At 50.0% G+C, this 15,522-nt stretch overlaps 1 protein-coding gene across 2 annotated transcripts in view; it reads right to left on the bottom strand.

Moving 5' to 3' along the window:
• Positions 1-15,522, bottom strand: part of MAD1L1 (mitotic arrest deficient 1 like 1) — a 309,358-nt gene that overhangs the window by 142,446 nt on the left and 151,390 nt on the right. For both annotated transcript variants that reach the window (XM_045993575.1, XM_045993577.1), the window contains one exon: positions 3,689-3,829. In XM_045993575.1, the coding sequence (XP_045849531.1) occupies positions 3,689-3,829 (141 nt within the window). The remainder of the gene's footprint in view (positions 1-3,688; positions 3,830-15,522) is intronic.

The following is a 15,522-nucleotide window of genomic DNA, read 5'->3' as shown; positions in this document are numbered from 1 at the left end:
GGCTGGCTGCCCACTGAGGGTCAGGAATCAGGCAGAGCCGAGGCCATAGCCCCTCTGCCACCTCTGAGGACCCAGGGCATCAGCAGGGAGGGGCTGGGGGCTCCTGTCTAGAGCACAGCCCCACAGCAGAGAGAAGGAGTAAAATGGGCTTCAGAGACCCTAGCTTCAGAGCTGCCCTGCAGTAGACAGTCTGGACCCCAAGAGGGTGTGGTGAGGACACGGGACCCCATGGCAAGGCCATGGCAGGCTGGAGATGGGACGAGGGCAAGTAGGGCTGGGTCCCCCAGGCTGCCACAAAGCCAGGGGCTCCATGAGCCTGTGTGAACAGAGTGAACCCACCTGCACCCTCCCATGCCCACCCACTCTCCGTCCACCAACGGGGACACGCGTCTGCAGGACTCAGCTCTGCTAGGCCCATGTCTGGGTTTTGGTGTCCCACCTAGAAGGCAGGCTCTACCACTGCCTCCTGGAGTCCACGAGGCTCCCGAACCTGAGAGACCCCAACTCACGGCCCATGGCCACTCCCAGCCCCACTGGCTCCCAAGGAAGCCGTGCATCAAAACCCATTTGCTGATTCATGTTGGGGGCGGGGGGGACTGCATCCCTAGCCTAAGCCTGGCCACCCCCACCGGCCAGAACCGAGCACACCAAAATGCCTCCAGAGGCTCTCCTCCACCCGCTTTGCAGAGAGGGTCAGCACAGAGGCTGGGGATGGGCCCACCTTCCTGGGGGTTGGGGGGGATAGGATGCCCACCCACTCAGAGACTGAAGCTCGTCACAGATGGTGACCAGCGGGAGGGGCAGAGCTGTTCAGCACCAGCTGCCACACGGCGCTCCCACCTCTCACTGCTGGCATTACTAGGCAGGCTGACCTTGGTGCCAATGCTCTGGACAGAGCGGGCAAGGTCACCTTCACATCCACTCCATCCCTGAGCTCACCCAACTCTTTCCTGAACCTGGGACCCACCGCCGACCCCCTCTGAATCCCTTTCTTTTCACTGCAAAGGGCTTAGTTCTTAAAGTTGGGCCTCCTTCTCCCTGACTCAGACCTCCCCCTGGATGGTGCTCAGGGGCAGCGCCCTCCCACAGGGGAAGCGGGTAGTCCCGATGCTGCAGGAGAGCCAGTGTGGTGCCGGGAAGAGAGAAGGTCTGGAGAGAACCTGGGCCGTTCCCTCTAATGGCTGCACACCCTCCAAGACGCTGACAGAGCCACCCCCGAGCCCACATGAGACTGACCCCTCGCGGGGCAGCCTGATGACCTCGCGGGGCCCGTGGAGGGAGCCTGATCTCCCTCCCTCCAGCAGCCTCCCCTGCCGGGACAGAGGCTGTGACACCCGAGAACAAGGAGGACTTTGTGCTTTCCCACCTTTTCTACCTGTCTACCATGCTCTCGTCCTCCACTGACCACAGAGAGGGGCTGTCTATGTCCGTGCTACCTGGAGCACTTCTGTGACATCATCGAGGGGGCTGCCCCTGCTCAGGCTGCCAGAGAACTTGCCAGACTAGCCCAGACAGCATGGGACAGCGTGAGCGAAGCGGGCTCTCTGCGAGGATGACGGACGTCCCCATAAGTGGATAGCCAGAGCTCCTCACAGACCCCTCCCATGCGCGCTGCATCCTGATCCCGCTCACAACCCCGAGAGCAGAGGTGCCTCGGCTCCAGCAGCCACCAGCAAAGAACTGAGCTCATCAGGCACACGGTCCTCTGGCAGAAGGAGCTCTATAGATCACGCACGTGGCAGGCCTTGCCATGGGGTCCCTTGTCCTCACTGCACCCCCACACCACCACCAGGACGTGTGTCGGATAGCCGCCTATCAGCCTCCCGGGGAGGATACCCTGCTTCCAGCACAGATGATGAGAGAGGGGCTCGGCAACAAGAGCGGGAACAGAGGCTGAGGAGACACTGCCTGTCTCCACCCAAGGCCTGAACACAGGAGCAGGACCGGTGGCTTTGTCTGCTGCCACCTGGTGGGGGCTGGGAGGCACACAGCTCTCGACAGGGGTAGACCCAGGCCTCAGAGCAGGATGGGACCACTCCAGGTCCAGCCCCGGGGATGCACTGACCCAACCACAGCCTCCACACTCCAAAGGCTGGGGTGTGTGTGTGTGTGGGCGGGGGGGGGGGGGTGCCTGCTGATTGCTAACACCTGAGTAAGCTTCACTTCACCAGCTTGCTGGTGCTCCAGAAAGGCCAGGGGACAGTAACTGGTGAGCCCGACTCAGGAACACCTGGCTGCCCGTCTCCCTATGCAGCAACCTGGGCCCAGTGGAGCGGAGGGGGGGGGGATCCTATGGAAGCTAACAGAGCCTGTTGTAGACGACAGGGTGTGGGGGTTACGTGGAGAAGGACCAGATAGTCAGGATGCTTTGCTGGGAGGACCAGGGCCTCTGCTCCGCAGGCAGGACGGTGAGCAGAGCCAGTGAACGGGCTCTGAGGCTGTGTCTCAGGGTCAGCACCCCAGCCTCAAAGACAGGGGTTAGGAACTTCCTAACTCCCAGGAAGCTGGAGTTATGCACTGGGGAGTCCCTCTCCCAGTGCAGATCTGGGTCACTGGGGCCTGGGAGAAGGGCAGGAAACCAACAAGGGGCTGGCCTGCTTCTGGTGGGGCCCAGGTGTGCCCACATCCAGGAGCAAAGACGACTGTGACCAGGACAGAGAGGAACAGACGGTGGTGGTGGTGATGCTGGCCGAGCCTGGGCATCCTCCACCTGTCTGGATTCGCCCAGGACTCCAGAGGTGGGTGGATGGGAAGGCTGGGTGATGCCCTACTACACTGCTGACCACAGTAAGGGGAAGGAGGGAGTTAGGGACCTTCTCTGCTGAGACTGGGCCAGTCCTGAGCAAGCAGGCAGGACTCCAGGAGGGGAAGACTAGGAGGCGAGTGGGGCCTGTGGCAGGGAGCTGAGACAAAGCGGGTGCCCATCTGTCTGCCGAAGCCTCTGCTAAAAGCCGTTGGGGGGAGGGGCGAGCCCATGTTGGAAGCCTCGGGGCCGGGGGCCAGATGTGCAGGCCCAGCGAGCTAAGACGGGGTGACCACGCCGGTCAGCGACAGCCCCTCCTCACCCGACATACACAAAACTCAAACAGACGGCACCGGACGTACCAGATCTGTCAGCCTCGTAACTAACTGATTGGGGCGCACGGGGCGCACAGACAGGAGGAATCTCTCAATGAAAAAAATGCCAGGGACGACTGAAGGTGTCAGGGAGCCTTCCCTGCAGATCTCTCTTCATTAATGTTTCATGTGGAGCCAAATGTGTTGTAATAAAATGGCTATTAATGCACTTATATTTATGATGACTCCCTCAGCACGGCTGGAGCGAACCTTTCCCATCAGAACTGAAGGCTATACCAGGGGTGCCTGGGTGGCTCAGTGGTTTAAGCCGCTGCCTTCGGCTCAGGTCATGATCTCAGGGTCCTGGGATCGAGTCCCGCATCAGGCTCTCTGCTCGGCAGGGAGCCTGCTTCCCTCTCACTCTCTGTGCCTGCCTCTCTGCCTACTTGTGATCTCTCTCTGTCAAATAAATAAATAAAATCTTTAAAAAAAAAAGAAAAAGAAACAAGAAAAAGGCTATACCAGCAGCGGTCCCCTGGTGGGCCACCCTCTCCCGGGCCACCAGGTCACAAGCGGGGCCGGCATGCAGAAGCCAGTCGGCTGGCTGGCCCTGCACCCACCGCACACTCACCTCCATCTCCGAGTTGTGCGCGTGCACTTTCTGCACCATGTCCTCGGCCTCACGCATGCGACGCGTCAGCTGGGGCGAGTACTCGGCCGCAGTCAGCTCGCTGTCGTAGGAACCCAGGATGGCACGCATGCCGTCCCGTTCCTGTGGGCACAGAGGGCAGGGGGTCATTCGCAATGGCCTGACAGAGCCCAGCCAGGCCACCATAGGGCCCCGAGCTGCTCCAAACCAGCAACCTGGGTGCGACCAGCGTCCAGCCATGTTCCAGGCACTCCCCGCAATGGCCTGGCCTTGAGCTGCAGGTGAGTGGAGACCTCGGAGGCCAGAGACCCCTCCCTGAGCCTGCTGACGCCCCCAGCTGTGCAGAAGCCCTCTACCCCGCCCCAGCAGGCACACCCAGGTTTCGCAGGAGGCGGTACCCGATACCAACCACACAGTGGGAGGACCAAGCCACAGAGCAGCGTGCCCAGTGGGGCCCTGCAAGAACACCTGCTGAGGCTGAGCATGCACCGGAGTCGGGGCCCTGGGAGAGGTGCATGGCTTCTCCCGCCCACAACTGCGAGATGCCTTCCCCATGTGTTGACGGAGGGAGACTAGCTTCTGGAGGCCAACCAGGAAAGGCAGCAGGGACCTAAGGTCCTCGGGTGCAGCAACCGAGAGGCTCTGGAGGGCCTGCACAAAGGGCACTCATGCCAGGAGAAGAGCTGCTCTCTCCCCTGTGAGCTGCTCACTGCCCTTTCTCACTCCCTAGGGGCCTGGATTCTTCCTCGGCCTGAGCTGGGGACGGGCACCCCATTTGCCTCCGTGCTGTCACCTGGGAAGGCCACGTGGAGAAAATCAAGTCATCGTGCAGAAGCCCAGGTGCTCTGAACATGCTTCTCATACCCTCGTGCATGTGAACATCCTGGGGGGCTTGGGGGAGGTCAGCTCAGTCTCCACAGGTCTGGTGGGGCCTGAGAGTCAGTTCTACAAGCAGGCGCCCAGAGAGAATGCGGGACATAGAGCTCCATGGCCTCTGCCTGGGGCTAGTTTGTCCCAGCTCTACTGGGCCAGCTGGGCACCCGAGGCCGGAGCACTCACCCCTATCCTCAGTTTCCAGACTAGTGGGGTGTGCTGCCGGTCTCAAAGGACGGGTGGGAGGATCGATGCCATCACAGACGCTGTATCCACGCACTGCCCCATAAGTGAGGCCCAGTGATGTCATCCATGTCGGCAAACAGACCTCCACGGTTCACAGGCATGTCCCGTGCCAGCGCTGGCACTGCCTCGGTCCCTCGGGGCCCCAGCCCTCCCATCCGGACACGCTACCCGGACAGCTGGTACCAGCACAGGCTCAAAGGCACATTCATGGACCTGAAACAGCCCCTGACTTAGCGTCCTCCTGGTGGGAGAGGCCCTCCTTCGCAGGTAGGACTGGAGGAGGGGCAGAGCTCACAAGCCTCAGGCCCGCTCATCACTCCAGCGTGGACTCCACAATTAGCCAATGACAAGAAATTCAATAAGTGAGAAATTAAAGTTACAGATCCACCTGGCACTGGTTGCACATCTGTGGGAAATCTGTTTCCAAAGGAAGGTTTATGGAGCATCCTCATGTCACTGGAACGCTCCATCTTGGTATTGACTTTTACACTTGGAGCTACCAGAGCGCCGCTGGCCCAGAAGGCGGGGGGCGGTGTGGGGGGCTTCCCTTCAAGAACAAGCTGCAGTAGTCTCCTCCGCTGACCCCCTCCACCCCCCAACACTGCCCTTCCGCATAAGGCTCTTCCATCACGTGCCCAGGGAAGCCGAGGATGGAAGGAGGAGCGCATGAACTAGCAGATTCGTTGTCTGTTGTACCTGCTCAAGAGACTGTTTTGTCATTACTAGTAAAAGACCAAGAAATGTGCCGGTTTGATTTGATAATGACTTTTTAATGAGTAATTCCACTTGTGGTGAAGTTTGCTTCGTTTCCACTTGAGCAAATGCCGGTGATTAATCCCTGAACAAACAGACATCCGGTCAGGGCCGCGGAAGCCGTGGAGACGCGCCCCGAGTACAAACTGAGAGATCGCTGCCGCCAGGCCCTGAGAAGGCTGCACATCCACCTCCCCCGGAGCCCCAGCGTGTGCTGGGTGTGTGAGCAAACCAGCCAGCAGCTGCAGGCACGACCATGTCTGGCTCACAGGAGCAGAGGCTCTGCCTCCTCTGGTGCTGCTAAGCCATGGCAGGGACAGAGCCCAGAGGTGACATGCTACTCCCACAGCTGGCAAGAGAGCCCTGACCAGTGTCTGGATGAGCTGCGACTCCCAGGTTCCTGAAGAACAGGCCCACCCTACTCCATGGGCTCCCCTGTACCAAAATACCCTGGCCCGTGGTCCTAAGGAATGTGGTCCCTCACACATGCGCCCCCCCCATGTAAATGGACCCTAACCTCCCCCCGCTCTCCTCCTGAGTCCAGAGGGAGTGGGCAGCCCTGGAGTCCAGGGCAGGAGCTCCCCGGGGTGGAATGGAATCAGTCCCCCATGCAGGGGAGAAGCAAAAAAATGTGGTGCCTGAACAGGAGGGAAGATCAGAGAACCAGAACCAAAAAGGTTGGTCTCCCCAGTGGGCAATCTTTAGAACAAAACAGATAGTGGCCCACGCTCATACACACACCAGAACTGCCTGTGGGCGGAGGACCACACTGCAGCCCAAGGCCGCAGGTGCGTGGGGGCATGTGACGGGAGGGAGCAGAGATCCTGGCTAGAAAAGCAGAACCTCACTCCAAGCGTCAAACCAGTTCCAAAGACAAAGTTCTAAGGATCATAAGGTCATAGTAAAACGAAATAAAAATAAAACTAGATCACAGAGCAGAGCACAACTGAAAACAGACCTGCAAACACAAGAACGAGGAGCATGAAACCCACAGCATCAGGTAATAGAACAACCAGAAGCGGAAGAAAAGGTTCACAGGGCGTGTGTCAAACAATAAAGGGATTTACGGTATCAGCAAGAAACAATAAGCAAGTTTAGAACAAAGACAAAAAGCAGACTAAATGAAGCTCAACAAGGTAAATGAACAATTCAAACACTTAAGTAGGTAACACTTAAGGGGGCTGTGGCTAAAGAGACACTCGGGGGGCTATAGACGAGAACTCAAATGGACAAGCCTGACAGACGGGAGCCAGCTGCCGAGGGCCCAGGCAGAACAGGGGATGGCAGGGTTTCTATCAACATTCAGGAGAAAGGACAGGAAAGACAGGAGGGCAACCACCCAGGTCGAGAAACTTCCAGAAGTGACCAGGAGCCCAAGCCTTAGCTGCAGCAGCCTGCAACTCATCCAGAGCACAAGACCCCGGCCGAGGCCCCAACAGCATGTCACGGGGAGGGCGGGAAGATGCCGCGGCAACAAGCAGCCGGGGTGGAGGGCAGTCCTCCTGCAACGGCTTCCCCAGAGGAGGCCATGCAGGATGGACCCCATGACGCAGGCAACCGTCACTGCGTGAGGTCACCAGGTGCCCAGACTCTCCAGGCGGGACAGGGCACATCAACGCAGCTCCTGGCCCGCCAACGAGGAACGCGCAGCGGCGACACTAGACACTTAAAACAGCTGAGACGCTAAGGCCGAGGAGGAGGTAGGGAAGGAGTGGCACGCGCATGGCACACACTTTCCGGAAGCTCAGCCAGACCCCTGGCCGCCTGCACATGGATGAGCAGGGCAAGGCTGGTAGAGGTGTGCTGCTCACTGTGCACCTGTTCATAACTTCTCAACTTTGTGATGTGGAGATACCATCCAGCTATGTACAAATCAGAAACAGAAATTCAGGAAACAAAGAACCAATATAAAATATAATAAAAGCCTTTAAGGGAGGCCTGGGGCCTTAAATTGTTCCAACAGGGATAAAGATATCATTAAGCACCTGCTACGTTAAATACGCGCGGGAACCTCTAAAAGAGGAGACATGGAGAAAAATATGAGAGAGAAAAACTATGCAAGAAAAAATTCAGCAGGAAGTCTATAACTTTAGTGTCTGCATTAGCAACCCTGAAAACTAACGAGCCAGCCCATCAACACAAAAATAAGAGAAAGGATAAAACAACACAGGAACAGAGTGGAAGGATGAAAACGGCATAGAAGAGGCAGAGGAAACAAAGACACAGCATGTGGCGATAGCCACCTCCCAAACTGAAATTAAGAGAGAGAGAAATAAAGAGAAAAGCAGAGCATCGCAGAATAAGGGGCAATTACGGAAGGGGTAGGAGCTGCACTGAGACACCAGTGGCCGAGCAAAGACTTCACCATCAGGGGAGATCTTCCAAACCTCAGATCCAGCGAGCTCAGAGAACCTCGAGCAAGATTAATACCACAGAATCTACACCCTGGCACCTCCTGTTCAAACTTCAGGAAACCAAAGACAGAGAAACCCCAACAGAGAGAGATGGCACGTGAGAGCAAGATGGAGTGAAAACGTCCAAGCGCTGAGAGGAAAATAGCCGGGTGAAAGTGAAGAGGAAATACAGACATCCTCAGACGAAAACAGCACACGGAAGCATTCTCCGGAGAGGAGCAGTCAGTAGCAGTCAGAAACTTGATCTACAGAAAGAAAGCGTGAGCTTCAGGGAAGGGGCTAGTGACAGCCAAACCGGTGTGTCCCTTCCTCAGTCTGCACCGATCGCACAGAAAACCTCACAGGGACGGGCCACCATGCCTCAGAGGGGAGGTAAGTGAGTGGTAGTGCGGTGAGAAGGGACAGACGGAGGGCCTGGGGGTGCGGTGGGGTCAGGCTCTTGCAGCCCTGGGAAGAGGGACAGCGCTGCTTCAAAATGGGCTCCGACTGGGATACGGCCGCACACTCGAGGACCACTGGGAGGACACATCGCTTAAGAACTGTAATTCGTGAGTAACAGAGAAAAAGAAAGAAATCGAGTCCTATAAGACGCTCCTGAAAAACAAACCAGGCAGATCAATACGGAAGAATGAAAAAGAGCCAAGAACAAGTGTCCACACAGAAAATGCCAACAAACATCACGGCTGCCGAACAACTGGATCGGTATCATTGCAAGTGACTGAGACACGCCAACTGAAAGATACGGACAACACGGAGTAAAAAAAAGAAAGAAAGAACAGGATCCAATTATATGTCTATAAAAAAACCCACTTTACAAACACAGACGGACATAAAAGTTAAGGGGTGGAGAAGGATACATTGTGCTAACCTCAATCAAAAGACAATGAAGCGGATGGGGTAGATTTATTAATCTCAGGCAAAGCAGACCTCAGGAAAAAGAAACACCTATCAGAGATAAGAGGGGCATGCCATAATGATAAAGGGGTCAGTATTCCCCAAAAGACATACCAGTCCTAAACACACATGCACCTCACAAGAGAGGGTTGAAATCTGTGAGGCAAGACTGATAACGCAGCAAGGAGAAACAGACGTATCTCCTAGTGTAGCTGGAGACTTCCACACCCTCTATCAGTAATTGACAGATCCAGCAGGCAGAAAATCAGTAAGGATATAGTTGCACCAAATAGCACCATCAATCAAAGGGATCTAATTGACATTGATAAAATACTTCACCCGCCACCAGCAGGACACACATTCTTCTCTGGCTCGCACAGAACATTCACCCAAGACAGACCACATTCTGGGCCATAAAACACACATGGACACACTTAAAAGAACAGAAATCATACTGAGTAAGCTTTCAGAGCACTCTAGAATTAAAATGGAAGTCAATAACAGGAAGATAGCTGGAAAACCCCAAACTACTTAGAGATTAAACAACACTTCTAAAAAACACATGGGTCACAGAAGTCTTAAGAGAAACAGAACAGTATTTTTTTTTTAAGATTTTATTTATTTGACAGGCAGAGATCACAAGGAGGCAGAGAGGCAGGCAGATAGAGAGGTGAAAGCAGGCTCCCTGCTGAGCAGAGAGCCCGATGCGGGGCTCGATCCCAGGACCCTGGGATCATGACCTGATCCGAAGTCAGAGGCTTTAACCCACTGAGCCACCCAGGTGCCCCCAGAACAATATTTTTAACTAAATGAAATGAAACTTAACACAATATGCAGCAGGGTCTAGAGGGAACAGGCAGCACCAAATGCATATTTTAGTTTAGGAAAAAAGTGAAATCAATCACCTAAGCTCCCATCTTAGAAAACTGAAGAAAGAAGAACAATGTAAGCCTAAAGCAAAAGAAAAGAAGTAATAAAAATTAGAAAAGAAATCAATGAAATTGGAAACAGGAAATCAATCGAGAGAAATCAACAAAACCAATGTCTAGCTGGCTGACCAAGATTAAACAACAGGGAGAAGACATGGGGCACCTGGGTGGCTCAGTGGTTTAAGCCTCTGCCTTCGGCTCAGGTCATGATCTCAGGGTCCTGGGATTGAGCCCCACATCGGGCTCTCTGCTCAGCGGGGAGCCTGCTTCCTCCTCTTTCTCTGCCTGCCTCTCTGCCTGCTTGTGATCTCTGTCTGTCAAATAAATAAACAAAATCTTTAAAAAACAAAAAAATAAACAACAGGGAGAAGACAGAAAACACTAATATCAGATGTGAGAAAAGCTCATCACTACTAATCGCGGGGATACGAAGACAAATAATATTATGAACAGACCCATGCCCAGAAACTGGGTAACTTACATGAAATGGACCAATTCCTCGAAAGGCACAAACTACCACAATTTGCAAGAAAAGAAAGAGAAAATCTGAGTCGGCTTATATCTATTGAAAGAAGTTGAATTAATAATAACCTTCCTGAAAACAAGGCACCAGACTCAGATGGTTCTACTTGGGAATTCCACCAAATATTTAAGCAGGAAATTGTACCAATTCCCTAAAATGTTTTGCAGAAAACAGAAGCAGTCATACATACATGTTTGTGTATAATACTATAATGGTACACACACGACTCGTACCACAGATCCACACAAGAGCAGAACTTAAAGTACAGATGTTAGTTAGCGGTCCTGTGCCCAAACTAGTGCACTCATCGTGACAGCCACGGCCACGGAACATGTTAGGTCAAATGGTGGGATGTGGGAAAGAAGAGAGGGGCTCTGTACTACACATCGCCTCCATTTTTCTGTAAACCCAAACTGTCCCCAAAGCAAAGTTTATTAATGAAAATATAATTCTAGATATAGTAGAATATTTATATCCCTTCTTAAAACAAAACATAAAACAAAGAAACCCACAAAGAGCTGGAGAGGAGACAGCAGGCGAGGGACTGGCCCAGGAAGGAGGCGGCTTGCTCCTGTGCTCACTCGGTCCGAGTCAAAAGACACACAAGTCCAGGCTCAATGGGCACAGCTGCAAGGCAGCCGACCAAGAATTACATACCCAGCAAAAATATTCTTCAGAAGTCAAACTGTAAGGAATACACTTTCACACTGGGAAAAACTGAATTAATTGCTCAGCATCAGACCCACACCGAAGGGCATTCTGCGAGCAGAAGAAAATGATCCCAAGAAAATGATCCCAGGTGGATGCCCAGGGATGCAGGTGGTAATGAAAAAAAAAAATAAAGAGGGTGAGAATTCTCCATCTATATGAACATACAAGGCAACAGTAACTAACTGGACTGCTACATGCAAAACAATGAAACTGGCCCACTTTCTTACAGCATACACAACACCCTCAACATGGATGAGAGACCTAAATGTGAAACTGGAAACCATTAAAATCCTAGAAGAGAACACAGGCATGGCTGTGGCAACATCTTACTAGATAAGTCTCCTGAGGCAGGGGAGATAAAGTAAAAATAAACTACTGAGACTTCATCAAAATAAAAAGCTTCTGCACAGCGAAGAAAACAATCAACAAAACTAAAAGCCAACCTACTGAATGGGGGAAGATATTTTCAAATCACAACTCTGATAAAGGGTTAGTATCCAAAATACAAAGAAGTTACAAAACTCAACACCCAAAAAACAAATAATCCAGTTGAAAAAGGGGCAGCAGATGTGAACAGACATTCTCCAAAGAGGACAAGCAGAGGGCCAGCAGCCACATGGGAAGATGCTCGACATCACTCATCATCAGGGAAATGAGAGTCAAAACCACCAGGAGGTACCACTTCACACCTGTCACAGCGGCGAAAATCAACAACAGAAGCAACGACGGGTGTCAGTGAGGGTGCGGAGAGAAAGGATCCCCCATGCGCTGTTGCTGGGGATGCAAGCTGGTGCAGCCACTCTGGAAACAGCATGGAGGTTCCTCAGAAAGTTAAAAATAGAACTATCTTATGATCTAAAAATTGCACTACAAGATATTTACCCCCAAAATATGAAAACACTAAGAAAAAAATACATGTACCCCTGTGTTTACCACAACATTATGTATAATAGCCAAACTATGGGAGCAGCCCAAGTGTCCACTGATCAATAAATGGAAAAAGAAGCTGTGATATATATATTCGTTCCACACTGTGGAATATTATTCAGCCAGGAAAAGAATGAAATCGTGCCATTTGCAATGACATGGATGGTCCTAGAGAGTATAAGGGGCTAAGCAAAATAAGTCAGAGAAAGACAAATACGTGATTTCACTTGTACATGGAATTTAAGAAATAAATGAGCAAAAGAAAGAAAAGAGACAGACAAAAAAGCAGACTCTCAACTGTGGAGAACACACTGATGGTCACTAGGTGGGGAGGAAACAGGTGGTGGGGACTAAGAGTGCGTTTGTGGAGATGAGCACTGGGTGTCGTATGGAAGCGATGACTCGCTCTATTGTACACCTGACACTACACATAACACAGTATGGTAACTAACCTGGAATTCACGTTTTTAAAAAATATAACGATGGTATGTTTTCAGCTACAGCAGTGTGTGTGTGTGTGCCTTTGAATCATCTAGAAGAGAGAGAAGTACTTATTTTTTATGAGACTTTGACAGTCTGTTGTAATCACCATAACAGGCACTAAAAAACTGCATTAAAGCATAACGACAAGATGATGAGGGGGAAATGATTAGTCTACAACCAAGTATTAAAAACAAACAAAAAAGAACACGAGCAAAAGGCAGGTAGTGAGGTGGTTAGTCTAAAAGCACATTTATCCAGCGCCTTGGGTGGCTCTGTCAGGTGAGCCTCCAACTCTTGATTTTGACTCAGGTTGTGCTTTCAGGGTTGGAACATCGAGCCCTATGTGGGGCTCAGCGCCCAGTGGGCTGTTTGCTTGGGATTCTCTCTCCCTCTGGCCCTCCCTCTGCCCCCACTCACTTGCCCAAGTGCACTCTCTCTCTAAAATAAATAAAAAAATATTTAAAAAAAAAAAAAAAAGCAAATCTCTCACTAATTGCAACTAAATTAAATATTTCAACTAAAAAAAAAAACAAAGATTTTCAGACTGTATAAAACTACAAAATCTATATTTAACCTATGCAGGAGTGATATCATAACAAAATAATGAAGAAGCGATCATAACAAAACTTGAGAAAGCAAAAGGCACAAAGGCTATACTAAAAGGAAGCTGTTAACATCTGTACTAATATCACACAAAGGAGATTCAAAGATCAAAAGAAATTATAAAGCCTACTTCATGGTAATAAAAGGCTAAATGGACCAGGAAGATAATTATTTTCAGTCTATATGGGCCTAATAAAGATATGCTGCCATAATTGACAAAATTAAAGGGAGAAATAGGCAAACTTACAGTGAAGCTGGGAAATTCCAACGGTGGTCTCTCAGGATTGAAAAAAAGGGAGAAATATCACTGAGGACATGGAAAATCTTAACAGTATGATTAACAACAGATATGCAGAGACTTAAAAGACACCACATTCAACAATGCAGACCGCACATGATTCTGATGGGTACATGGGCCATTTACAAACATCGGCTCCCTAGGGGGTCATATAACACATCCCAGAGTGTGGTCTTTAACACAATGAAACTAAGCTATAAATAAATAATTTGGTGATCACAAAATGTTGGAAATTCAATTTATTTCTAAATAACCTGGTAGTGAAAACAAAAAATCACACTAAACTGGTATTTTGAAATGAATGAAAAGAAAAATATAACGTATCTTAACTATAGCATGCATCTATGTTTACAGCCTGAAAGGCACAGGAGGGAAAAAAACAATCATCAAGTCGCTCAGAAGTTAGGACAGCAAATTAAAAAGGGAAAGGGAAAAGTATGCGAATAGAAGTTAATGAGGCAGAATACATGTGGCACAGAATCAAGAATGCCAGAAGCCCGTTCATTCAAGTGAGTGGTAAGACCGACAAACTTTTCGTGAGACAGCTCGAGAAAGCGAGCACATACACAACCAGCCAGGCTGAGAAAGAACACAGCCGCAGATCATCAAGATGAATGATCACCCATAAAGAAAATCCAAACGACTTTGAACTTATTAAAAGAAATCAAAGCCCCAATTTAAAATCTTCCCAACAAGAAAACCCCACAGGCACAGAGCTCTTCACTGGTAAAATCTACCCCACCGTTAAAGAAGAAATACCCTGATCTCACAAACATCATCACAGAGAAGAGAAAAAAAGAATCCCTGACTCATTTTATCAAGCCAGAAAATCTATGACCTCAAAACCTGATAAGGACTTTGGAAGAAATGAGAATTAGTTGTCAAAATCTCATAAACACAGAGGCAAAATCCCTATCCGGGATAAGGAAGATGTGGTCCATATACACAATGGAGTATTATGCCTCCATCAGAAAGGATGAATACCCAACTTTTGTAGCAACATGGACGGGACTGGAAGAGATTATGCTGAGCGAAATAAGTCAAGCAGAGAGAGTCAAGTATCATATGGTCTCACTTATTTGTGGAGCATAACAAAGAACATGGAGGACATGGGGAGATGGAGAGGAGAGGGAGTTGAGGGAAACTGGAAGGGGAGATGAACCATGAGAGACTATGGACTCTGAAAAACAACCAGAGGGTTTTGAAGGGGCGGGGGGGTGGGAGGTTGAGGAACAAGGTGGTGGGTAATAGGGAGGGCACGTACTGCATGGAGCACTGGGTGTGATGCCAAAACAATGAACACTGTTATGCTGTAAATAAACAAATTAAAAAAATAATAATAATAAAATAAATGAAATTAAAAAAAAAATCCCTATCCGACTTACTAGAAAATCAAACTGGGCATTACTCGGGAAGGAAAACCATACATAGGTTTGCTTATTACTGAAATGCCAGCTCGGTTTAACATTTGAAGATCAATTAATTTGATTTTCCACATTAATGGAGTAAGGAAAAATCATATAATCATCACAGCAGAAAAAGCATTTGATAAAAATTCAACATCTATTCATGGTGAAGACAATAAAAAACACTCTTAGCAAATGAGAACTGGAAGGGAATTTCGCCGCAGTTCGCAACAGGGAAAGTGTGAACACTTTCCTTCTGACACACCCGTTACCAAAGGACTTGTTTGAAACAGTGCAGGAGATCCTGAGCAGCAGCAGAAGGGGAGAATGGCCATAAAGGTACAAGGAAGTAAAAACTATTATGAGTAGGTGACACACTGTGAACACAGAAAATCCAATGGAATCCACAAATAACTTATTTAAAAAAAGTTTAGAATGTTGCTGGATCAAACTCAATAACAAAGTTTAATTATATTTTTATGTGCCAGCAAAAAATTGTTAGAAAAATAAACTTTAGAGAAGATGCCATTTATAATAACACACAAACCCAAAAACACACAAAAAACAAATCTATGAGATGTCTACTAGAAAGCCCTATAAAACACTGAGAGGAAAAAGAGATGATCTAAAAGCACAGAAGCATACATACCATGTTCATGGATCAGATGCACCCTTACCAAGATGGTGCTACACCCCCAACAGAGATCTCAGCAGGCTTACTGACTTCTAAACCCCACGTGAAAACATAAAGGGTCA

The sequence above is a fragment of the Meles meles genome, chromosome 21 (assembly GCF_922984935.1).
Source record: "Meles meles chromosome 21, mMelMel3.1 paternal haplotype, whole genome shotgun sequence".
Taxonomy (NCBI): Eukaryota; Metazoa; Chordata; class Mammalia; order Carnivora; family Mustelidae; genus Meles; species Meles meles.
The sequence above is the reverse complement of the archived record's forward strand: the minus strand, read 5'-3'. Positions and strand labels throughout refer to the sequence as shown.